Source organism: Leguminivora glycinivorella, chromosome 8 (genome assembly GCF_023078275.1).
Source record: "Leguminivora glycinivorella isolate SPB_JAAS2020 chromosome 8, LegGlyc_1.1, whole genome shotgun sequence".
NCBI lineage: Eukaryota > Metazoa > Arthropoda > Insecta > Lepidoptera > Tortricidae > Leguminivora > Leguminivora glycinivorella.
In genome coordinates this window covers 9,395,488-9,420,817 of record NC_062978.1, presented here as the reverse complement: position 1 = coordinate 9,420,817, position 25,330 = coordinate 9,395,488, and the positions used below count along the sequence as shown (strand labels likewise).

Here is a 25,330-nt window from a genome sequence, read left to right as displayed (position 1 = left end):
ACAAATATTATAGTTTCCTCTATCTTTCAACGCTAGATTTCATTCTTAAAATACTGACGTGTCCTATTTATATAAATCTTTATTTATTTTATTCACTCCAATAGTACTTGACATGTTAATCATAGTTTTAGCAAATCAAAATTTATGATAAAATACTTAATTATAAATGATACTTACAACAGGTAATCTTTTAAAAAGGAGCCTTAACATTTATATTCATTCATTGAATGGAGTTTATTTAACCAATAAGTATTATTGTGACTACATTCAGAATCTGTATAATATATGTATATAAACCAGTGGTCCAAATGCGGATCTTTGTATATGAACGAATGTAAATTTGTTTTTTGATTAAATGGCATTTCATTCATTGTTAAACTCGTTTTTTATTTTGATATCATTATTTTCTTGAACCCCATGGGAAGGTTTTTGGGTTAGAAGGTACGGTAGATATGGTAGTCGCTTTCGTAAAACTAGTGCCTACGCCAAATCTTGGGATTAGTTGTCACAGCGGACCCCAGGCTCTCATGATCCGTGGTGAATTCGGGATAACACAAAGAGGATGAATTTCATGAACCCCATGTGATATCTCACTTAAGTAGAATTTAGGTTTATTTTTGCTACATACAGGCAAAAGAATTATAGAGATGAATGTTGATGGATGGAGAGGGAGGGCTAAACAACGATGGATGGATCGTGTGAAAGAGGATATAAGAAAGAAAGAGAGATGATGAAAGATAGAGGAGAATGGAAGAGTAATACAAGCTGTACCGACCCCACATAACGTGGGATATGGGTGGTAGGAAGCCTACTTCCCCAGAGTCCGACTCTTCGTATCACCAATGTGCGACAGAGTCAGTGGCGTATCGGCTGCCACGAAGCTCCAACGATTGCACTCTTGGTTGCAGGCAGGCTTAGTTGCAGTTTCTTCAAATTAATGCTACTATAACCTAACCACAAAATTAAAATTTTGAAAAAACCCCCGACCGCGACATATTAGACCGATTTTCATGAACATGGCTAAGAACACTCCCGACTAACTCAGCTTTTAGACAAAAAAAAACTAAATCTAAATCGGTTCATCCGTTCGGGAGCTACGATGCCATAGACAGACATGTCAAACTTATTCCCGTCGTTTTTGCGTCGGGAGTTAAAAATATAAGAGTCAACTGGGGTGAACACGTAACCGGAAACTTAGGGTTTGCATACTTACCAGTCGTATAAAATGTGGATTAAATTGTATGATTATTTATATTGATTATTTACCTACATTACCTATGTTATTGTGTAAAGGTTTCGAGTCTGTTGTTTATGAAATAAGTATTGTCTTTTTTTACCGACTTGACTCTAATAATTATCTGATGCCGAATATTCGCCGCTTGCGCCGAGACAGTAGCCGAATATTCATGGTTCAGGGTTTATTATTATTTATAAGGGCTTGCTATGCTTTTATGAATAACTCTATAAGAATAAAAAATACACAGAATTTATATTTTTGTATATGTTTATTGTTTTTATTTACATTTCAGTATAGGTACCTAGTCAGAACGTTCAGACATTACAAACTACCTACACTAATTTACAATCACGACTTCGGCGCTCATTTGCCATAATTTTAAGATTACGATTATTCGTCAACTGTACGATTCCATACAAAACATAACTTATTTGGAACTTAAACTCTTAAATAAAAATCAGGAAAATATTTTCCTCTTACATTTCATGTCAATGTAATTACATTTCTTAAAATATGTGAAGCTAGTCCAAAGCTCCAAGCATTCAATAAGACTATCTATGTAATGCGTATTATTTTCCCACATAACTTTGTTTATACACGATATAAATTAAATAATAAAATGTATACTTTCAATTATGTCAACTGAAATACTTCCTATAGATGTAACGTAAATTGAATTCTAAAGTGCGTACTTGAATATAACGGAACGCGGACATCGCCGGTACATTTAATATGTAATAGTAATTATAAGTGCTAATATTTTATACAATACTTTTTAGGAGTGTTACTATGGCACCACATGCTTACAGCATAATTTTATAAAACAATCTACTAATTTACATAACTATAAAATATCTACATTAATAAATGCCCTAATCTAACTAATTACCGCTGTATCTATATAGAATCTAAATAGTGAAGAAACAGACTCATCGTTGGCAGCGACTTCCACGTCGCTGACAGCCTGTCTGCTTCCTCGATAATATCATGGAAGACACTGGACTGATTGTTTACTTAGTCTATATTAATCTACTGAGCACATATTTTCTTTACTATAGTGCAAAGGTTGTAGTTTGGCAATGGGTTATTTTTTTTTTCAATTTGGTCATGATAAATTGGTGAAGTGGAAGGAAAGGGGAAGATTGATCAATGGATATCTCCTTTCGTCAGTCTTCCTCTTTCCTTTCTCACAGATGTAGTTTAAACGACAATAGAGAAAGGGTACATGCTTTCTTAGAGAGGTTTTTCTTCCGTTCGCTAACTCGCAAAACTAAATGCTAAAGTGTAATTATGTCCAAGCTATGTGTAAACTCAACACTCTTTTTGTGGACATAATATGCTGATCCCAAAGTGAAAAAACTAACAGTAACATTTTAAGCCAAGTTAGCGAACAGGTCCAATACAGGAACATTCGTTCAAATATGTACAAGGTAGGTAGATATTTCTCATAACCCGAAATAGAAATACAAACTGAAATCTAAAATACTTAATATTAATGTCAATAACAAGGTAGGTATAATATCACAATTATGAAATATTAGTAATGTGGGCTTGGATATGACTTATTGTAGTTTTGGTAATGAAATATTAAGTACATAGTGGTGGAATTCGACTATTGCATGCATAACATTACCTACATAGGACTTTTGACATTTGCTAACATAGGAACGTAACAAACATTATGTGCTACCTAGGTATTACACACCTAAACTAGGTAAATTACAATTTCTAGCAAGGATATTTTAATAAATCACATTTTTTTCTATTTTTCTAATTTATCCAAAAATAGTACCTCTAAGTTTACATATTATGACTTGAAGTGACTATGATACGAAGTTCAATCATCTTTCGACACTATCACATTAAAAGTTAACATTAAACCTACAGTTGTTGGTGCCCTACCGCGGCTTACCTAATTAAAAGCTAAACATCACTGTTATTCTTACAAGAGGAACAATATTTTATTTGCCTACATAGAGAATTAGTCTTTAAGAGAATCTTTGAGAGAGCGGAAACAAAAATACAGCCCTTCATGCTCGTCTCCCCTCGAGACATCCACGTCCCCAACACACGGTATCCTTCAAATCAACTACTAACCACCTATGAATTTGTTTATGTGTAGTGCCTATAGTATATAAATATGATAAAATTAATGAACGTAACATTAGTTTTTACAAAATATAAAAGCGTATTTTATTGCCTTCCCCCGATATAAGTAGAATTTGATGGATATCGTGATACAACAGGTTTATCAACTTTACGGAAATCACTTTACTGTGGAAGTTGTTTTCATCGTAATCAACCCAAATATGAAATATGTACGACTATACCATTATGGTTAAGCATAACAGTCATTCTATGTTACATATCAGATCATTTTTAAAACAAAATGATGCTTTGGTCCCATATAAACACCATGAAAATGTAGTCAGCGTGTACCGTGCTTTACAAATACAGCTTACGGCCAGACGAAACTGAAATTCTGTCTTAAATAATAAGAGGTAGATTGTAATTTCAAGAACAATGTTTACTACAATTGGAAGATGCGTTTGAAAAGTAAACACACCGAGTGCTGCGCCCCACGGCCGGCGATACCAGCCAGCGAGTAGCTCGCAGGCGCACTTAGCTTAACTTACTCTATACATGTACTATACTTATAGTAAGTAGGCGCGTGCCTACGTGTAGACATGTGCTTGTCAGTCTTGGTATCAGTCCTCGATCACTATGCACCCTAATAACTATAGGTTTAGTTTAAAGTATTTTCGTACTTGCACCTTTTAAGGGAACTGTATGAAGTTAGAAGTGGACGTCTCTGACGTCGGTGGGGGTGGCGGCGTTGCTATGCGCCTTGTCCTGGGAGGGCGGGGGCGTCCACCCCCCCGCCTCCCTGGTCTGCCCGTTTGGGCCAGGGGCCGGGCGTTCTTCTATCATGTGTTGCACCATCTCCTCTATTTGTTCGAGGCAGGTGTGTAGGCAATCCTGCAATGAGAGACATGGTTAGACTGCGTTCCTTCAGGTACCTACTTGGGAAGCCTAAAGCTCCATCAATAAAAGGTAAGTTTTAAGTTTACGTCCGGAAGGCGTATGGATGTGGTAACTTACCAAGTCGATGCCAGTGAGGTCGTGCAGGCGCGCGAGATGGCCGTCCAGGCTGAGCCCGCGCAGCGCCGCGGCGATGCTGCACGCCGCCAGCGTGCTCGCGGAGTATAGCGTGAACTCGTAATCTGGAACAAACACACACAACATTGAATACATACAAGTCATAACAACTTACACATACAACAATTTTAAGGAGTAGGGAGGATTCCTGCTGAATGAAATCAAAAGAATCTGAAATTAGTAAAAAGTTTATTGATTCATTGTGTTCAGTTCACGATAACCAATCCATTTATATTTTAGTTATATTATTAGTGTGTAAGATTAGGTAGGTAGGTACTTGAGTTTCGTACGACAGTTGAATCAAGTAACTATTATAGCTAGTTAAACGATTGCATAGCTTTGATAGGTAGGTCCCATGTGGTATAGCAAGGGACATATCAATAATAAACGTGCCCGTATGTTCCGGATGCGGACATTTTCCTGTATGAGATTAAAGTTATTCCTGTTTGTATTCCTATGGTCCTGCTATTCTGGGATCGTATGTATTAATATTATTGTAATAAAATTTTACTAAACATTAAACGGTAAGTGGTGAGTCTAAAAATTCACAATACGTATCCGTTAATTAGCTCCCTGAAAATGGAAGGCTCGATGAAAGCAGGCGCAAGCGCGTGGGTACATCCGGTGAAGAAATGGCGCTTTCTCCCTCTCGCGGTCGTCGGTCCCTCTCGGAGGGCTCAAAGGAGCCGGCACCCGCCTTCGGCCACATTCCACAGCCTCGCCCGAGACCGATTCACTCGAATATTTCTCACGGACATACTTTGGCGAAACCATTATACGTATATACTCAGCCATTTTAGGTCTGGACGTTTCGAGTATTATGGAGCGGCGGTGTGATAATTGACGTGAAATGCAAATAAAACTGGCCACCGCTTTAATGTGCCTTACGTAATGCGATCTAATTAAAGTTTAGTCTACATGTTTTTGTTTGCAAGCCAAGGTTTTATAATTTATACCTTGTTTCTTTACCGATGTGCTCTAGTGATCGCATGTAACATGTACGCTACATTATACAAACTTGATACCTATGACGATTTGACACGGTGTGCGAATACCTATTATCAGACACCTAGCGGCTGATTAAACAAGATATCGTGCGGGTTAACCAGTGAATAGGTAAATCGATTGAATCATGGCTAAAGTATTCGTCTTTGAAAATTAAGACACATTTAGTACTACCCGATCTGATGATGCGTCATAGGCATCTACTGCAGTATTGATTTACTGGACTAGTTAAACGAATAACTGCTTATAAGATATATAAGCATATAGATATAAACTGTTATATATTTGAAACTGGAGGACGAACGCAACGCAACATAGACCGTTCATATATATCATCTTCTCTATATCTGAACATTAAATTGTAATTTGCATATTGTGAATGCGTATAAGTAGTAAAAAATCTACTTAGGCGTTACATAACATTATATAGAATATGGGTCCTGCGAGTGCGAGTAGATTGTGACTCTTATCATTAAGATATTGAATAAGTCTCAAGTCTTAGAGAGTTAATGTGGGTGACAATGAGAACCTAATTTAAATGAACCCGTTCCCACGCCTCACAAGATCAGTATTGAAAGCCGCCTGGAACCACAAATGGCCAAAGCTCGAGGACGCTCACAATGCGCGAACCTTCAAGGGCCCCATTCATCATTAAGTAGACTCCATTATTCCGACCGTAGGGATATCGAACACTCTTTCAGCTCATTTAAAAGATTTATTTTAATTTGCATGTCGGCATTCCCGAGATAAAGGGAGGCAGAAACGGAGGGAAAAAAATGAAATAACGAGAGCGACCGCTCACTCGAGGCATTTGCATAATCTGATGTTAATCAAACAGCGACAGCCCTACCGCCTCGCCTGCGCCCGCGCCGGCGGCCGGCACGGCGACCGGTTCCCTACAACGAGGCCAAATCGCTCAAATCTCTGCCGCTTATCACTACCTACCCATACATAATCCACGCGGTTGCGCACAAGCCACATTAAGTTTAAACTTATTATCCTGCTTAGGACATCCTACGTGCCCTACTATGGTTATTGCATCGCGTCAGACCGGACGGCCGGAACCCACACGCGGCGGATGCCCGGTCGTACGTCGTATCTTCCTTATTAGCGCCGTAGCGCATTAGCCTTGCGTTGCATCGTAGAGGAAGTTTCCCGAGGAGCTTTTATACAATGGCTAATCAACACAACTCTAAGTATAGAGGTATGTAAGTAGGTACGTGTCGGTAGCACAGCGAATGCTTATGATCAAATCAACTGCTCGCCGAAGCGTACCTAACTAATTTAATTTTAACTTTCAGAATTCATGTCGAACATTCATTTCAAAGTTTAATGTTCCCAGGAAATTATATGAATACGGCAAGAAACCGCAAGTGGCTCGAGCCGAACCATCAGCGGTGACATAATCGTCGTTTTGCCCTTGAACATGGAATGGATGTGGCGATAGAAGAGGTGCGGGCTCGCGCTCGTATTCGCGAGGTGAACGCTCTGCCGAGGCCACGGCGCGGCGACGCCGGCGACGCTGCCTCGCGAGCGCGCGCGCCGCGCCGCGCCGGAACAGCACCCGCGCGGGCCCCCGGCTGCCGCGTTGCGCGCCAGGGCCACCCGCCACCCGCTCCGCCCGTAGATAACTTCCACAACATACTAATCTAATTCATCCGCCTTAAATGCCGTTTCCCATAGCGCTTCAACGACGAACCAAAGAGTAGGTATAATTAGATCGGGCTAAGTCATAAAAATATGTAGAGGTATCTGTCCAACCAAACAGATGGGTATTTTGATCCATTCTAAACTGCCTAGCAGCCTAATTTATAAACTATATTAGGTACTTTAAACCTAACTTAAAAATTAAATTAGGCTTTCGTCGCCACCACATCGGAGTGCGTCTTTAAAATAACCCATTACAAATTTAATATCCAGACGAGTTATGATTCCAGAGTAAATTGTGCCATTCAAATAATGATACATAATGCGGGCTCTTGCCCGCCCGCGCCCGGGCAACGCGAACTATGCGCGCGATTATGACAGGCCGCTTGAGGGAAGCTGTATTGTTCGAGATGCACTCTCATAATAATAAAACTGGTGTGACATTATAATTTATAAAATAAATTCCTCACATCGGCCCTCGTTCATAAATGTCATACCGCAACTCGAGTCGCCCGCGGGGGACTTTATTATGGCAATCATTCTGTAAACGGAATACTGTACTTACCGCATGGAGTAATGTTTAATCGTTTGGCGCAAAGGTTTATCTTTATATTATAAGAAGAGAGACCGTCCAAGAGATGATACCCGAGATGAGGTAGTAAAATAAAAGAGTCGGAGCGTGAACTTTTTGAACAAAAACAACACGACGTCGGCGGCGAACAACAAAAACCGTTGCACAAAAACATATGATCCCATGAGGGCTGAGGGGCGCGGCGGGGGCGGGAGGGGAGCCCGAGGCGTGCTGGAATGCGCTCTGGCGAGCGGCGTGGGAGGCGCCGGCGCACCACACTCGCGAGCCACACACACCGCCTGTCTCCCGCCTCAGCGCGCCACCAAACAAACAACCCCTTCAACTCCTACGTCTCCTGAACCATATTCACTCCTTTCACTAGACCTTCCCTAGTACTCGTATACCTTTCCACGACTCCTCAGCCATTTAGTTCTACGCTAGAAACTGTGATCAATTCTGCCAAAGGAAATCTCTTGTTCACTCAGCACCGTATTTCACGAATTGGACAAAGAAACATTGCAATTCCTCATAACCTGTTCTCAATTAACTTGCAAAAGCTTATTGTACTCAGTAGTTTCAGTACCTACTTAGATATGAATACATATTGCGTTTAATTCGATAGGTACTTAGAAGTGCAAAATTCCCATAGTTCAGTGACTCGTAACGCTAAGTGTCGGCAAAGGCTAAGAGGCGAGACGTCGCGTCGTGACGTGTAATCTCGCGCGATGCTAATTACCGTCTGCCTTCAAACAAAACCTTCCGATGCCAATAATTAGGCGTGGACGTCCGGCTCGAATTTCTATTCCGTGCGAGCCCCGTGTAGTTCCAAGTGGTCTCGTTGGATTGCGATGAGTCACGTTACTAGATCAGAGGATTAGAAGTGGTGTTGAAGATGAGACTCACCTCTGGCAGCGAGCGCGATGAAGGTTTGAGCGTGCCGGTGCACCATGGTGGTGTTGACGAGCCCCCGCAGAGGCAGCCGCGACAGCAGCAGCGGCAGGAAGTCGTGCGCCGTCACTCCGGCCACGTCCCACTTCAGCTTCGACAACACGAGCAACTCCCAACTCTGTTGACAAAGAATACCATACCATAAATATACAAGTTGGAGAAAATCACACAATACACAATATCACTAATCGATGTAACTTTAAAGTTTTCAACCCGAAACTTAGTTATTTTAAAATGAAAAGTAATAAATCCCTTAAAAAGCCAAAAGCGATGGCTGTTCAAACAATAATATGGCATTCCTTCCACATCCGTCGCATAATCGTAAACACAGCGAGTTCGCTCGGCTTCCCGGAACGAGCTGTAGGTAGAATAGCTTTGTTATGTTACGTCCCATCTAATAAGTAAAACTCACTGCCTCTCAAGCCTTAGCCAACTACCTACACTACCTACTTGTATTGTGTCTATTATTTCAACTGACTAATACATTCGATTAATTGTAAGAATCATAAACATTTTCCCTATAAAATCTCTTTTTGGAAAGGGACTTAGCTTTTGACTTGATCTAGATTAATTGAATAATAAACTTCCCAAATTTCACAATTCTAGTGATACCCCTAGCTTCGTTATCTGAATGGTTCAAGTTATTATGAATAACTTGATTATTTCGTTTACACATACACGCATACATGTAAGCACTGCATGGCCGTTGACAGATAATACTCGATGTTTACTTAACTCAATCGACGGGGTCGGCGCTGCGGTACTCGACAGCGTTCCAGTCGCAGAGAATTGCGGGCCGCCTGCCACTCGGTTTAGAGTCGGGAGTCGTTTGATATGGGCTGCGGCATAGGCCTTATTAGATCTTCATAGAGAGATTTGTGAATGAATGAGTTTCATCACAGGAATTCGAAATGAGAATGTTTGTGAGTGGATAGAAGAGTGAACAGTAAGTACACATTGTAGATATATTCGTCTAAAGTTGGAAACTAAGATCGCTAAATATTTTTAAATGATTGTCTTTGTTCATTCTTTCTTTTTTGTTGGAGTCTATTTTACGAAGTGGCGGTCGTGCCTGTGGACGATATGCGGGTCGACCACGAAATGGAAAGATTGAGCCTCTCGTCGAGTAGCCAGATAAGGTTTTCGGAACAATGTGCCCATAAAGCATTCACCACACCGCAGACCGGGGCGCTTTATGCGTGTGTTCGCTGGCGAGGCTTCTACGCGCGTATGTACACATATTGTTATTTCAGAACGCACAGCCGTTCGTAACAGCGGCTCTGCGGATCGTAAATAAATCTTCGCAAATAATTAAACGTCGAATTCTGAATTTCTGATACTGGCATAAGTTTAGGGCAAACCGGAGTTGATGGAATGCCGGGTCGTAAACGCGCTAGCCCTGACGGGTGTTCATTAGAGGATGTAGTGCAGGCGAGGCGGGAGAAGCGTGAAGGCGCGAGTACTTGTGAGAACGTTACAGTCAATAAAGCGAGCTATGCAAACAGCCCTTGCCGACGGTCCGCTTAATCCTTCAGCGGCAAATCGAAAAGACCCATATTTATAACTATTTCCAAAGCACATAAGCCCCTTTTTGATGGTCATTGTGAAATTCCTCGCTCGGTTCCCATGCTTTATCCAATTTCATCCAACGGTGTGGCAGCGAGCTTGATTCGAACAATGAGCTCGGTGTCGCGTGACTCCTGAGACTAAACTACGGAATTTTCCGAATAGGCCACTAGTAGCAGGCACCGTGGCAAAGTAGTGAATTTAGTCGCTTCCATCAATATAGAAAGAAAATTTACCACAATGAATAATGATAATTTTAAGCATCAAGAGCTCAGTTGGTAGTGCTGCATAGTAAAATTACCACGAGCGAAAAACAACGTGACACGCATTCCAAATTCAATCTTACGTAAAGATCCAATATTAGTGCCATCAGCGGATTCCTGCAAGCGTACGTCGTATAACATGCAAGTGTAAGTGTGTGCATTATAAAGGTTATGATCGACATTACCGTCCATGTGTAGACATTGCAAGTGGCTTCACTTCACCACAAAATTTTCATTTTTCCTACACTCAGGGTCGCCGCCCGCATGTCAACTTGTCAGACAGGTATCGAAGCAATTTTATTACCGTTGAACATATTTAGCATCGAATTGTTCAATTATACAAAAGAGCAATAAAAGGCCAATTTAACAGGTACTAGAACAGGTAGATGTTTAACCATGAATGTAGTTTTTATGGCATTTTTATATGCTGTGTACCTTATGTACTTTCGTTAGGTACACAGCCATTTTTAACCCCCGACGCAAAAACGACGGGGTGTTATAAGTTTGACGTGTCTGTCTGTCTGTCTGTCTGTCTGTCTGTCTGTCTGTCTGTCTGTCTGTTTGTCTGTGTGTGTGTCTGTCTGTGGCATCGTAGCTCTCGAACGGATGAACCGATTTTGATTTAGTTTTTTTTGTTTGAAAGCTGAATTAGTCGGGAGTGTTCTTAGCCATGTTTGATGGTAATCGGTCCACTATGTCGGAGGTTTTTCAAAATTTTAATTAGTTTTTTTTTTAATAAAAAAAAATTACAATGGTATGTGGCTGATTCTCAGCGGCCCGAAATGTATTACAAAAACACCTAAATACTATTTTTTTCAGCCTTCTAGCTCAAAAAATAAAGATTTTACACTCCGGGTTAGATTTTTTTGAAAAAAAAATTATCCAAATCGGTCCAAAAAAATGTCTATATATACGAAAATATAAAATTCGTGTGGCACTATTGTGCCACCGAAAGCCCAAATCTGAAGTCCATTTTGGTCTATCTCTTATCGTTTCCGAGATATAACGTCTTGAAAGTACGAAATGTACTAAACTTCTACTATTTGTTTGTGAAATCGTTGCTATCACATTCCATCAGGCGCTCATGACTAAATTGTATGGAAGAGTCGAAATCCGACTCGCACTTGACCAATTATCGTAGAAAGTTGTGTTTCGACGTAAAACGATGAGGTGTTATAAGTTTGACGTGTCTATCTGTCTGTGTGTGTGTGTGTGTGTGTGTGTGTGTGTGTGTGTGTGTGTGTGTGTGTGTGTGTGTGTGTGTGTATTTTTTTGTTTAAAAAAGGTGAATTAGTCGAGTGTTTTTATTTATATTAGCTGTAGGTGAGGGCCTTTCTTCCCGTGGGAGAAGGCGACTGTGGGATGTGGGTTAAATTGTGGCGTAGGCGAGAGGCTGGCAACCTGTCACTGCAATGTCACAGTTTCGTTTTCTTTCAACTCCTTATTTGCCAACAGTGGCACTGAAACCTGAGTAGTTTCATGTGCTCTGCCTACCCCTTCATGGGACACAGGCGTGATTGTATGTATATGTAGCTGTAGGTGATGGCCGCCGGTCCAAGATGGTCGCCGCCACAAAAAAATTTATTTATTTATTTATTATGGATTACAGAGGCAAGCATGATCGCGCGATAAATGATAAAACCAGCAGGGTTAGCACATGATTGCCGCGAGAGTATGTCACCGCGAGATAGACTACCGGTTCTTATGTCATTAATACAATTACGACAAAGACGTGTCATCTCATCTATCTCGCGGCGACATACTCTCGCGGCAATCATGTGCTAGGCCTAAAGGGGCGGCTCATTCTGCGATTCTATCGCCGCGCTACATGTACATGGCGGCGGCCGCGAGTTTCGCGGCCCGTTCACTGGTGACGACCTTCACGCGGCGCAATAGAATTCTATGTCGGCTGCTCGCGTGCGGTCTGTTTATTAATGTAGGTAAGAATTTAGAATGGCGGCATTTTATGAACATCAAAGGAGTGAGCCTTCAGTATTTGTACTATTATATTCTGTGATATTCGTACTATTAGTAAGTGCGAAAAGGACGGCCTGGCGCGACCATGCTATCGGTGCTGATTTTTAACCGCCGCCTCAAATCTCAAAGGAAGGGGTTCTCAATTCGTCTGTATTTTATTTTTTATGTTTGTTCCTCGATATCTCCGTCGCTACTGGACCGATTTTGAATTTTTTTTTGATAGTATATGAATACAGATTGGTCCCATTTTTCTCAGAACCCAGTTCTGATGATGGGATCCTGGAGAAATCGAGAGAACTTCTCAAATCTGAAAGGCATACATATGGTGATTTTTGTGTTTTTAAAGGAATGGCATGCATTTACTTACGGAACAGTGACATTTGGTGCAGTGGAACTGCTGATGATGGTCAGAACGGAACTCCTCAAATCTGAACGGCACGCTTATAGTGACTTTGGTATTTTTATAAGATCAGCATGCCCTTACGTCCAGAACAGTGACATTTGGTGCACTGGAACTTCTGATGATGGTCAGAACGGAACTCCTCAAATTTGAACGGCACGCTTATAGTGACTTTGGTATTTTTATAAGAACAGCATGCACTTACGTCCAGAACAGTGACATTTGGTGCAGTGGAACTCCTGATGTTGGTCAGAACGGAACTCCTCAGATCTGAACGGCACGCTTATAGTGACTTTAGTATTTTTATAAAAACAGCATGCACTTACCGCATGCTAGAACATCTTGAACGTAAAAAATGTAGGTAAGTACTTAACATACAATTCGGTACTTGAATTCCAAAACGCAAGAAATATGACAAAAGAAAGAGCCCCTACAAAAAGAAAGAAATAAAAACCTTAAATTATAAATTTAAAAAACCCCCGACACAAAAAAAGGTGAATTAAATTAAAAATTAAATAAAAAAAGGGTGAAAAAAACTAAAAGTGCGAGCTTTCAAAAAGTAATAAAATAACTAAATAAGTAGCTCTAGGAATACCTACCTTCCTTCTTACGAAATACCTACCTTCTTCTTCTTAGGAATATCTACCTACCTTCTACCTTCTTACGAAATACGTAAGATGAAAACCTAACTACGAAATTCTTGAACGTAAAAATTTTGGTACTTAAACATAAAATTACTTGAATTCTTAAACACAAGAAATATGACAAAATAAATTATTAATTATTATTCTCTTTATTGATTTCCATTATTAATTAATGGTAAAGTGTTGTCGCGTCGGGGGACCGCTCTTTGCCTGTCTAACTTGAAACTTAAAAACTAAATATTTACACAGCTAAACTAACTTAATAAATGTTTAACAAAAAATTCACTAGGTACATACATTAAACTAACTACCTGAACATGAACAATGTAACTATACAACCAAAATGTCAAAGGAAGTATTAGAATTACAAGTAACGTATATGTTTACAACCAAACAAACTAGATAAGTGCTGAGCAAAAATTTCAACACCCAATCTTAAAATAAGACTCTAAAGACTGCATCGGAAACACAACCGTCAACGACGTCTGCCCTCGCGCTAATATTGAGAGCGGTCCCCCGACGCGACAACACTTTACCATTAATTAATAATGGAAATCAATAAAGAGAATAATAATTAATAATTTATTTTGTCATATTTCTTGTGTTTAAGAATTCAAGTAATTTTATGTTTAAGTACCAAAATTTTTACGTTCAAGAATTTCGTAGTTAGGTTTTCATCTTACGTATTTCGTAAGAAGGTAGAAGGTAGGTAGATATTCCTAAGAAGAAGAAAGTAGGTATTTCGTAAGAAGGAAGGTAGGTATTCCTAGAGCTACTTATTTAGTTATTTTATTACTTTTTGAAAGCTCGCACTTTTAGTTTTTTTCACCCTTTTTTTATTTAATTTTTAATAATATATTTTGACAAGATGTTATTAAATACGCATACATAATAATTATGCGCTAATAAATTTATGTAGGTGTTATGTTTCGATGTTAAAAAAAAAAGATTCATCATTTAAAATCATCATCATAAAGACAAGTCTACCAGCCAACAAAGGAACCGACTCAAAATAAGCATTTGATTACTTCTCCGCCGTATGTGGAGAAAATACAGCTTCTTGGACAATCAAGAGAGCCTTTACCAGCTGGTGAAAATGAAATATATTAGCTATGAAATGAGATTTGTCGAAACCAACGCACATGATATACATGGGTATGTTTATCATGAGGCATGAGGGCACGAGATGAGATAGCGGCGCGCCGGCGCGCGGGCGCAGGCTCAGACAAGAAGGCCGCCGAATGGAATGCGACTGGTTCCAATCCTGCCTCCCTCGCCCTCCAAGCGAGCCAATTCGGTACACTCGTGGGAAACAATAAGCCGATGGAACATGCGAAGACTATACGAGAGAGCATTCAAAAATATCTTGCTAAGTATTTGCAGTTTAGTTTAAGCTATGAATTTTGTATAAACGGAAAAGGCGTTCTCGCGTGAGATCTGCAAACATTTGAGCCAATTTATTTAAACTCGAGCCGCGAGCTTTACCTCTCTCCGCATTTGCTGAGTTCACGCATCGTTAGTAAAGGCAAGAACAAGCACGGGCACATACATATTCAAACGCTTTTTCCTTATCAATATAGTTTCTACAGTTTCTATTACGAATTCGCGCTGTTAGCAATTGTAGGAACGTGTTTCCAATCGAGTCGTTGTTGTAAATCCGATACTGCAAGGAGTAGGTCCCATACAAACACCGCAGTTTATCGGAATCGACCGAGAAAGATAAAAGGGACGCCGTGGCACGGATTTCTTCGGAAGTGGAACCCGACGCCGATAACGTTTACGGGCATGTTCTAGTGTTTGACGGTAGACCTACTCGTAGTAGCACGGAATTCATATACATATGAGTGAGACAAGTTGCCGTTACCTCGTCATGTATCTAATCTACAGTAAGAACATTCCAAGTAGGTAAGATTACATTCGTCGCTTTGTGAGGCTCGAGTGGTTTAAGACTTGGGAAGGCACTTTTTATTGTAATATTGGTGGGCAGCGGGGTCTTCGTGGACTGGCCGTGAGCAGCACAGGGCCGATAGTGCCTAAGTAGGTATGCACCCTTTTTGCTTGCCTTTCGTTCGGTCAGCGAACAACCGGATTCGCCTGCCTTTTCCACAATCACATACATACATACATACAATCACGCCTGTATCACATAAAGGGGTAGGCAGAGCACAATCACATTCATACTTAATAGTAATAATTTTATTACCAAAGTATTTCAGACTCATCATTTATCAGTCAGGGGGAAGGCTTCCATTTCCATACCCTAGTGAGTTATAAAGTATTCCTGGCAATACTAAAGCGTGTGTTTAATATTCGTTACACTTGAATGGGTCGTTGCAAAAATTAGTTTATTAAGCATTGAGCGAGACGGTGCCGTTACATCCCATGTACATTTGTAGTTTTAGTCATACTTAATGCATAATGTGTAGTTTTTAAGTTTATTACGAATAAATATTTTGATTGATTGATTGATTGATTGTTACGCCTCCTGAGACTAGACAGGCTATGCCAGGCGGGGGATTAAATATCTAGTGGAAATTCGTACTATAGTGGCCTGACGGTTAAAAATCGAATCAATTTACACGGTAGCAGGATTATTAAGACACTTAAGTAACATCTGGTACGATTGGAATAATATTTAATACAAATTCTCATAAAAGTTGAGTATGGCACCATGAAAAATATCTGTTCAAAGAAAAAAAACGTAGATCATTATTAATCGGTTGTCTGAACGTCTACGGGTTTCGTAGATCTGCTACGAGATTGCTACGAGACGGATACTTTTTCTTAAACGTCTTCTTAATAATAAGGCTAAAATTATTTCACACGTACAACCAACGTTACGTAAATATTGTTCACATGTAAAGTTTCACTACAGTAAGATATTATCTTATATTTATCGCAATGTTAGCAAAAATGTTTTTATCGCCGGTTTTAAACTTTGTTGATAGGAATTGCAAACGGAAAAAAATGTAAGTTATCGCGAAATCGAAATGAAAAAAAAATTAAAAATGAAAATGAAATATTTATTTTTCAAGTAGGCATATTACAATACAATGCGCATATGAACGTCAAATAAAGCTACGCCGGCTCTAACCCTACGCCTCAGCCTCGAGAAGATTTCAGATAAGTTATATAGGCTAATTAAACAGTTAAAAGTTAAGTTAGTATCTAGGGTGCATTGGGGGTAATTTCGAAAGTCGTCTAATTTCGAAAGTCACATAAAAATCACCATTATTTCCATCATATTAAGATTCCCCTTAAGAAACCCGGGCATTTCTGTAATTCGAAATTACCCCAATGCACCCTATATATTTAAGAGGTATATTACTATAGATACTTAATTAAATATCAAGGTATGTAGGTAAGCTGTCCGGAAGCCTGCAGTGGCATGAGAGCACGGCACATGAATAGGTAATTAGTTTAGGTATGTATGGACAAAAATGAGCAAAATAGTTTAATGGAGAATGGAGATGGAGATGATTACCAAACTAAACGGTCACGTTTCCCATGCAAGATTCCGCACTTCGCGATATGGCGTTCGGCAAGGTCAAGGCGGTCGCGGCGTGAGAAAAAATATGCGGCGTGCTTCGTCTGTAATTGGTCTGATTGAAACGCGGGGCTCGTTCGGCTTCCCAGAACAGGGGACACTGTCCGCCGTGCGCGCGACGCCGCGACCACTTCTCGAGATCTCGCCACAACAGTGGCGCTACAGACCGACAGCTCGCACAATACTAGTTGAAGGCGATGAACTCACCGGCGGCAGCGACTACCAGCCCTCGTGCCGCATTCCGAGACCCTTGCAACTCCACATACATCATCGATTATTCTTAAACTAATAGCGCAAAAAGCAACCCATAATTACTCGTATTCCCTCCACAGTAATCAACTCTAATGACCTAACAAGGAAAAAAAAATGCGTGTGAAAATGTTCACTAATTTTACGTTCCTAACTGTCCTAGTTGTAACTGTCAAGTGTTTGTCTAATCTCAGTGCCTATTCACACGTCAAGGTATGCCGTAAAGCCGGTAACGCTTCCGTCATTGTGTGGAGCGTTGCATGCGGAATGCACTTTGTGCACTTGTAGGTAAAGCAGGTCGCCATGCATGACAGAGAGCCTCGCTCCTCGCTCATTATCTACGGGCCGGCGGGGCCCCGCGGGTGGCGCGCGGCATGCACCGCCGCCGAATACCTACTCATGTATTAAACTGAATTACCTACTTGTATACTTATCGAATCACTCACAAAAACATGTCACCAGTACCGATAGCATGACAAGCTCGTGCGTTCCCGTAACAATACTACATTGCGGAGACTACATGTTTCAAAATCAAAATCAAAAAAAAGCAAAAATTATTTATTTGTGAAACGTACATACTACATGATACGGGGGATGGAGCCACCCGGTAAGCAAATAAATGCCTGTGTTGGGAGGCACCGCTCTTCCCTTAATATTATGAATTATACATTTTGTAGAAGGTATAATTATTTTATGTACATGTTTAAGTGTGGCTGGAGAAACTCTCCGACATGTGACTGCGGAGCCTCTGCCCAGACAATACATCACATAATTCATGACTGCCCAAAGAGGAAATACACTGGCCACTCCCTGGACTTGCTCAGCCCTGATGTGAACGCAGCCCGTTGGGTGAAGAAGCTAGATATAAAATTGTAGTCCTTAAGTTGATAATAGTTTGTTAGTAAGCGACCAGTTTATAGCCATACGATTAAATAAAACAATACGAAGGCAAATCTTTTCGCACTACCTACATTGTAGGGGAGACCGAGGGGAGTTGAAACAATTTTGACATTTTGTATCGTATACACAAAAATCTAATTCGTAGAATCGTACATAATTATTTAGTACCAACTTATCAGCTCATTTCTTTCACTTTTATATTAGATGAATAATAAAAGTGTAAGTGTAAATACTTTTACGAAAAATTAACTTAAACGATAAAAGTCATTTTGTTTCAATTCCCCTAATACCGAGGTAATTTGAAACAGACGTCAAGGAGAGTTGAAACAGTTCATGAATTCCGGTGAATTAGGGTTATTTATTAAAAGATCATGAAATAAAACTATGGAAACGGATTAAATTGCGTATGATGAATTTACAATTCATCCCGACGTTTCGAACACTTTACAGCGTTCGTGGTCAACGGGTGACTTAAATTCATTATACGGGATTTAATCCGTTTCCATAGTTTCGTTTCATGAGTAACTATCGCGGCAACCGAAGACAATATTATTAAAAAGATGTTATAATTTAAAAGGACTTATTAAGAAAATAAAAATTGGAAGCAAAAATATACCTACATATAGTATCTACTTAATTCTACTTTGATTGTAATTTCCTTTGCAGTGTGCCTACCTTAAGCATACATTAACATGGAATATTAATTATTATTAAGACAGCTTTACTTTAGATATCCAATAGCCTACAGCTATGTACGTGTGTCTGTGTAGTGCAGGCGTTTCGAACACTGTCTGATGTCTGACCTTCTAATGCCCCTTACCGGTTTCATGTAACACCAGTGTTCGTCTGTTTACTTCGAGAAATTATCATTAATAATTACAATTACCACCTACACATTTTAAAAACCGCCTTAACTTTAGTGCACATCAAGTGCATCGTGTGTTAGTCATGATAACGGTGTAAGCTAAATCTACAGGTACAGATAAACTCAGCCTAGATAAACCTCCCTAGTATAATACAGCTGTAGGTAAGACTACGATTTTATGTAGTATATGTATAATTCTGACTATTCCTGAATGCTGATTCGTCGTGGGAGTAAGTAGTGAGAAAATGTCCGCAACGGAAATAGAAAAAGCTGTGGCATCAAGAGCATTCGAGCGTCTAACTATAAATTCATACCTAGGAAAGACCTAACCTACCCAAATAGTAAGCGCAGCGCAGCACCGATAGCATGTTACCTAATTCCACACACCTTGCATTTGTTCAGTTTATGCTATCCTGTCCGAAATGGCGTTAATGTTTTTACTGTTAGTGATTAGTTAGCTAGCTATAAATCTGGTGGTGGCAGAATAACAGCGTCCGTTGCTGGCAGTCCTTGGGGCCGCTGCGTCTCGAGGCCCTCTGGGACAGACATTAGCTGAGCCACTTACCTTTTCAATTAGTTTGTAAGCATGCCTGTGTACTTTTATAATGTACCTGTATATAAACGTCTTTATTATTGTTATTATGGTCGCGCGATAAACGATAAAACATCAGGCCGTCCCTTGATTGCTTGCCAGGTCACCTTACTCACATTACCATGCCTACAAATGTGTAAGTATATACTTACCTACTTAAAAGTATTAGAGATAGTGAATGGTATAACAAGCCCAGAATTTTCATAGATATGATTCATGATATGATTCATTAATTATTGATAGATAATATGCTACCATCCTAGGTTTATGTATTCTGAGATTTAAAGATCACACAAGCCAAGATTTGAGGACTGTGCGGAATTCCTATGTTCCTCTGTTCAAAGCAATAATATATGCGTTTAGAAAACAATGTATACGATTGAGGAATCTAGCTTGAAATGAAATATAAGATCTTAATTATATATATAAAACTGAAGAATGAGACAGAAGCCTAACAACAGTTTAACAGCTTTTGTTTATAAGTAATTGTATAATCTAGACAATTTTAACAACGTCATGTGTCATCCTATCTCGGAGGTTAAGACCTCTGAAACTTAAAAACAATGACAGTAACGGCAGATTTGTATTTTAGCCACGATTGACGATGGTCCACGAAAAGCGAAATGTCTAAGGTAGGTATGTATTTGGATACAATAATTTGGTTACTTAAGTCAAATAATATGGACATTCTGAAATCACTACTTTGAATCTCTCGCGGATGTTCGAACGGTACATGGCTCGAGAAAACAACGCTAGCGACACGAAAGTCTCGTGCTAGTTGCCTCGTCCGAGCAAATCAGTGCGCGTAAGCACGACAAAAAGCGGCACCGTATGACTAACGAGATCAGCTGTTTCCACAGAGGAAGAAAGTTAATTGTCTTCTCATTACTTCATTATGTATACAATAAGCAATAACTGCAAATGGAACATCGTAATGAATGATACAAGAAAAGCGCATCAATAGATTACGAGCCAGTCTAACTAAAAACACGTTAAACTAGTTTTTAACCCCCGACGCAAAAACGACGGGGTGTTATAAGTTTGACGTGTCTGTCTGTGTCTGTCTGAGGCATCGCAGCTCCCGAACGGATTTACCGATTTAGATTTAGTCTTTTTTTGTTTGAAAGCTGAGTTAGTCGGTCACTAAATCGCGGTCGGGGGTTTTTTCAAAATTTTAATTTTGTGGTTAGGTTATTTGAATTGAACCTTTGTAACTGGCGAAATTACCGTAGATGTTTAAGTGGGTAAGTGATAAACTTATTTCGACATCCATCATGTGATAAAAAGTAAAAGACTCACGCATAGGTCGGCGAGGGTGATGCTATTGGCGGTGTAGAAGACGAGCAGATCGGCGGGCAGACAGCGCGAGCCGGGCTCTCGCAGCTTCGACGCCAGCAGCAGGCACGCCGTGCCCAACAGCTGCACCTGGCTCTTACCCACTGGGCAGATGCTCAGGAAGCGGTCCAGGTACGACACCGCTAGGGGGAACACCTCCTCTTGGCATCCTTGGTCTTCACATACCTGACAACAAAGGAGTTGTTAGTACATCTGTATATCAAAAAAAAATATCTTTTATATTTCTTGAGCAATTAATATATTTCTTTCTCTGGATTAGAGAATTCCACCCTATTCTACTTAGATAATATACAGACAGGATGGCTAACAAAGGTCTCAAAGGAAATAATAATAAGCAACTTATAGGCTACCGAGCCACTTCATTGGAAGGAAGTAACAACGCACCCGAGCTTCTTGTTTATCATACGGAATTCCTGATAACCTATATTTAAAATGGAAATACGCGCAGCGATAAAATCGAGTTAAACAGTTCACCTACAATGTACGCACATATATTATACCTACACCTACTCCTTATCGGTGTTAACTATGAATGAAACCGAACCATCCAATGTAGAACTCATTATTGTGACTGCTAAGATTCCTATGAGAAAAAACATTAAGTTTTATTGTTAAACGGAATCATTATCTAATATCATTAGATGTCATTATCTAATAACTGTAGAAGTATTTATTTCAATTAAATTCAGTTCCCACAGGAAAGTAGCGTGTACCCGGGCGGTGGGAATCGGTTTTATGGAAAGATTGACTGAGGATTGAGAAATGAAAAGCAGGGAAAGCGAAAGCGGATGACACGTTTAATGAAGCGAGTGTCATGAGAGCCGGGATCGTGCCCGCATAGTTTCGCACGGTGTAACGTGAGGCGTCCGTCCGGAGGCGACATTTCCATTGCTAGCCAAGTGAGGGCCAAGTCGATGATTCGGCCGAACAAATATATGATGTTAGATCTCATGTTATGGGCAAGGGGTCAAGAAACAGTGGTTGACCGGGAGCTCGACTCGGCCTAACGAATGCCGGGCGGTATCGAGCTATGACACCGAGACGTTACATACGTGTCACAGCTGACTGCCTGCGACTGTCCCACGCTCGAGATCGTCAGCTGATTCTTCTTGGGGCATAATTCTTGGAAATACAGTTGCCTTATTCCAACCGAGGAAATAAAACTAGGTGGCATTTAAATGCAATACATACTGAACACTCAAGGTTCAAAATGAATTAATTTTCGAGACGATATCTTACAGGAAACCTACCTAGGCTCAACTAAATGTAGGTATGGTGAAAAAAGATGTGAGCATGTTTTCCTTATAATTAAAATGTTAATTATGTTGGTATTGGAATGTACTGTATTTAAGTTGGAAACTTGCATATCGGAATGAAGTCCAAGTGATGAAATAAGTAGGTAATTCCTAGGTTAAAAAAATAGTATCTAAAACATGTTCCATTTTTTAGATAAGTACCAATTTTGATAATCCGTGTGCCTACTGCCTACATAGTTACATGCTGATATTAATTACCTACCAATGCCCAATTTTGGAGCAAGTTGGTAGGTATCGCATAATAAAGTCATTGACCTCTGTACCTATTCGTTCGAAATAATACAAATTGGCCTAATTTTACGTCAGATTCCATCGACACCACGACGACCAACGAACTATATTCGTTTATGTTGCCAGTCAAAAATTAAGAAGCAACGACATTGGGGTGTTTTTATGTTTATTTACGATACACCTATTTAAAAATAAGTTGGTATTTAAAATAACCTGTATTATGTATATATACGGATTGTGGGGAGGACGGGGGGCGGGCGGGCGGCGCCGGCGCAGCGCATCGCACTCCGTGACGTCACCGCCAACGTCGCGCCGCGCCACCACGTGGCCGCTTCACAGCTGACTGCCTTCCCCATCCAACTAACGACTCGTTGGTTATGCTCGTCAGACTCCCAGCCTCACACACTACACTTCCTACTTAATTACCACCGGCTCTTTTAACTAATCCGTGACGGGCTTCCAACATTTAATTCGTAATTAGCTAGCACGCTGGAGCATGCAAAAGGGCTCTAAAATCACGTCATACGAGGCCACTGACCTCACCCGCGCTTGTATTGTACGCGAGATAGCAATTATGTCTATGTAATGCGCGTAAATGATAAAAGCGCGTCCGGCCGGCGTCAGCTGTGTGCGTGCGTGTCAAAATCAGCTGATTATTCAAATAGAATGTCGACGCCGCGCGGGGCCTCTCGCGCACTTGTTACCGACACTAATAATTCCTATCTATTCATATAACGTTAAATTAAAACTGAAACGTAACAAATTCGTATAGAAAAGACGAAATATATTCAAAGATATTCTAATAAGATTCTATCACATCTACGAAAACAATAGTCAGCTGATCGTGTAAACAAACTCACTAAATTTAGTTTGCAACAGAAGCGAGCCAGCTTGCGGTTGCGAGCATTCGTGATATCTTTACCATGTCAACGTCACCGAGCTGGAAATAGAACACATGATCGCCGACGAGGAGTTGGGGGTTCGAAGGTCGGAGACGGCGGCCGGAGGCAGACAGTGGGGAGGGCATACGAGGGCCACTGGTGCCGCCGGCACCGCCAGGAACACACGTGGCCGGCGAGCGCGACAAGATGGCGAACGGGGTGTGGGTGCGGCATGGTCGTCGCGCTCACCTCTAACATCCACTCGGCGACGAGGCGGCGCATGTGAGGCGTGATCTCCGTCTGCACGGTCCCGAAGTAGTTGGCGGTGACGGCGTAGCGCTCCTCCGTGCGCAGCAGGTTGTCGAGCACGCGGCGCCGCAGCAGCACCGGGTCCGGCACGGCGGCCCGCGGGCCCGGCGCCGGCGCCGCGCCCTCGGTGCTCGGGCTCACGCGTTCCGCACAAAGCAGCTCCATGGCACACCGCACTGCGGCTTATTACAGGGCTTCGCCTCGCCGTGCGGTGCGTATCAGTTGCGACAGCTGATCCTGCGCGGGCGTCTGTGTGGAGCTCGTGACGTTGCGACGACGGCGAGTGCCCGAGTCGCAGTGAGCGGTCGCTGCGCGCCGGCGCGCCGAACATATGATCGGCGGGGAGCGGGGCAGGGGCGGGGCCCGTGAGGCCCGCACGCAGGTTTCTCCCGCCCGACTCGACTCGACTTCGTTTCATTGCTGTTCAAATCGAATACCTACATTGTTTTCCCACCCGCTCTTTCGGAGGATTACTTATTATTTCTCATTCACGCTTAGCATACAAATATTTACAAGCGAATGTCAACCTTTTTACATAAGTATACAACATAGATTTAGTAGTATTTTGTATTTTTAGTAGCAAACGTAAATTAAAAAATATGTTAACCAAAAGTATTAGTCGAAACTAAATTCCTAAACATAGCAGTACGATTATTTTATCCATACGAATGAAAAATTGGCAACATTGACGACTTAGCAGTACTTACGACAAAGGTATAGGTAGACGAGCTAAGTTTACACTACAAGCGACATTTTAAATGTCAAACTTTTACATATGATATTTATTGAAGTATAGTAGTTTAGCAATCTTAGCATGTTGTGAGTTTTCACTTTAACTAATGTAGGTACCTACCTACTTTACTATTGACGGTAAAATAACGAATTTCGGTGCCATTTGCCTTCTTTAATAAGTTAAAGCCTGACCAGAAATATATTACTAGCTTTTGCCCCCGGCTTCGCTCGGGTTATATTCGAAAATTGCGGATGCTCCATACAAGATTCCACCTCCTTAAGGGAAGTGGGGGTTAAAAAGAGACTAAAAGTAGCCTATGTTACTTTCTATCTCTTAAACTATTTCCCCTCCTAGAAAAATCTCGTCAATTGGTCACTTTGAACGTTTGTCTTTGAAAAACGGACAAACAAACAGACACACACACTTTCGCATTTATAATATTAGTATGGATTGTCAGGATACGGGGTCAGTTCAGTTTAGTATGAAGAAAATGATTCTTATGAAATTCCGCAACATGGCGCGTATTTATATATTTCTGGTCAATCTTTAATTAGGTTGTTGAAATTCTTAACATAGACCTTAGACTTAAGAGTTCGTCTAAGTTATATAGTTATACTGCAGCGATGGAATGGATAGGAAGACGCAGAATGTTAAAGTGCTATTTTACACATTTTTGACGTTTTAAACAACACTTCCGCACTCTGTGCTTACAAACATGGTTCAGTGCAGACTTAGCTTAGACGAACTCGGTATGTTAAAAAAGCTAGAAAATAGGTACCTATAGTTAGGTAAATTAGAGATACTTACCTCCTTATTCATAAACGTACACTAAAGTTATCAGGCCGATAAAGTTCGTTTGTCCCTTTCCGACGTATTGGTGTGATAGAAAGGGATAATAGTACATTGTGCAACAAGGGGAGGAAGTTGAATATTA

General features: G+C 40.8%; 1 protein-coding gene across 1 annotated transcript; it reads right to left on the bottom strand.

Annotated features, from left to right (window-relative positions):
• Positions 1 to 1,486: 1,486 nt before the first annotated feature.
• Positions 1,487 to 23,947, bottom strand: LOC125228798 (G1/S-specific cyclin-D3). Its single transcript, XM_048133480.1, has 5 exons — positions 23,604 to 23,947; positions 20,870 to 21,091; positions 8,523 to 8,685; positions 4,340 to 4,461; positions 1,487 to 4,216 (listed from the first exon to the last, which is right to left on the bottom strand). Exons 1-5 carry the CDS (start codon positions 23,826 to 23,828, stop codon positions 4,034 to 4,036), a joined length of 915 nt encoding a protein of 304 aa, XP_047989437.1. The 5' UTR covers positions 23,829 to 23,947; the 3' UTR covers positions 1,487 to 4,033.
• Positions 23,948 to 25,330: the final 1,383 nt, after the last annotated feature.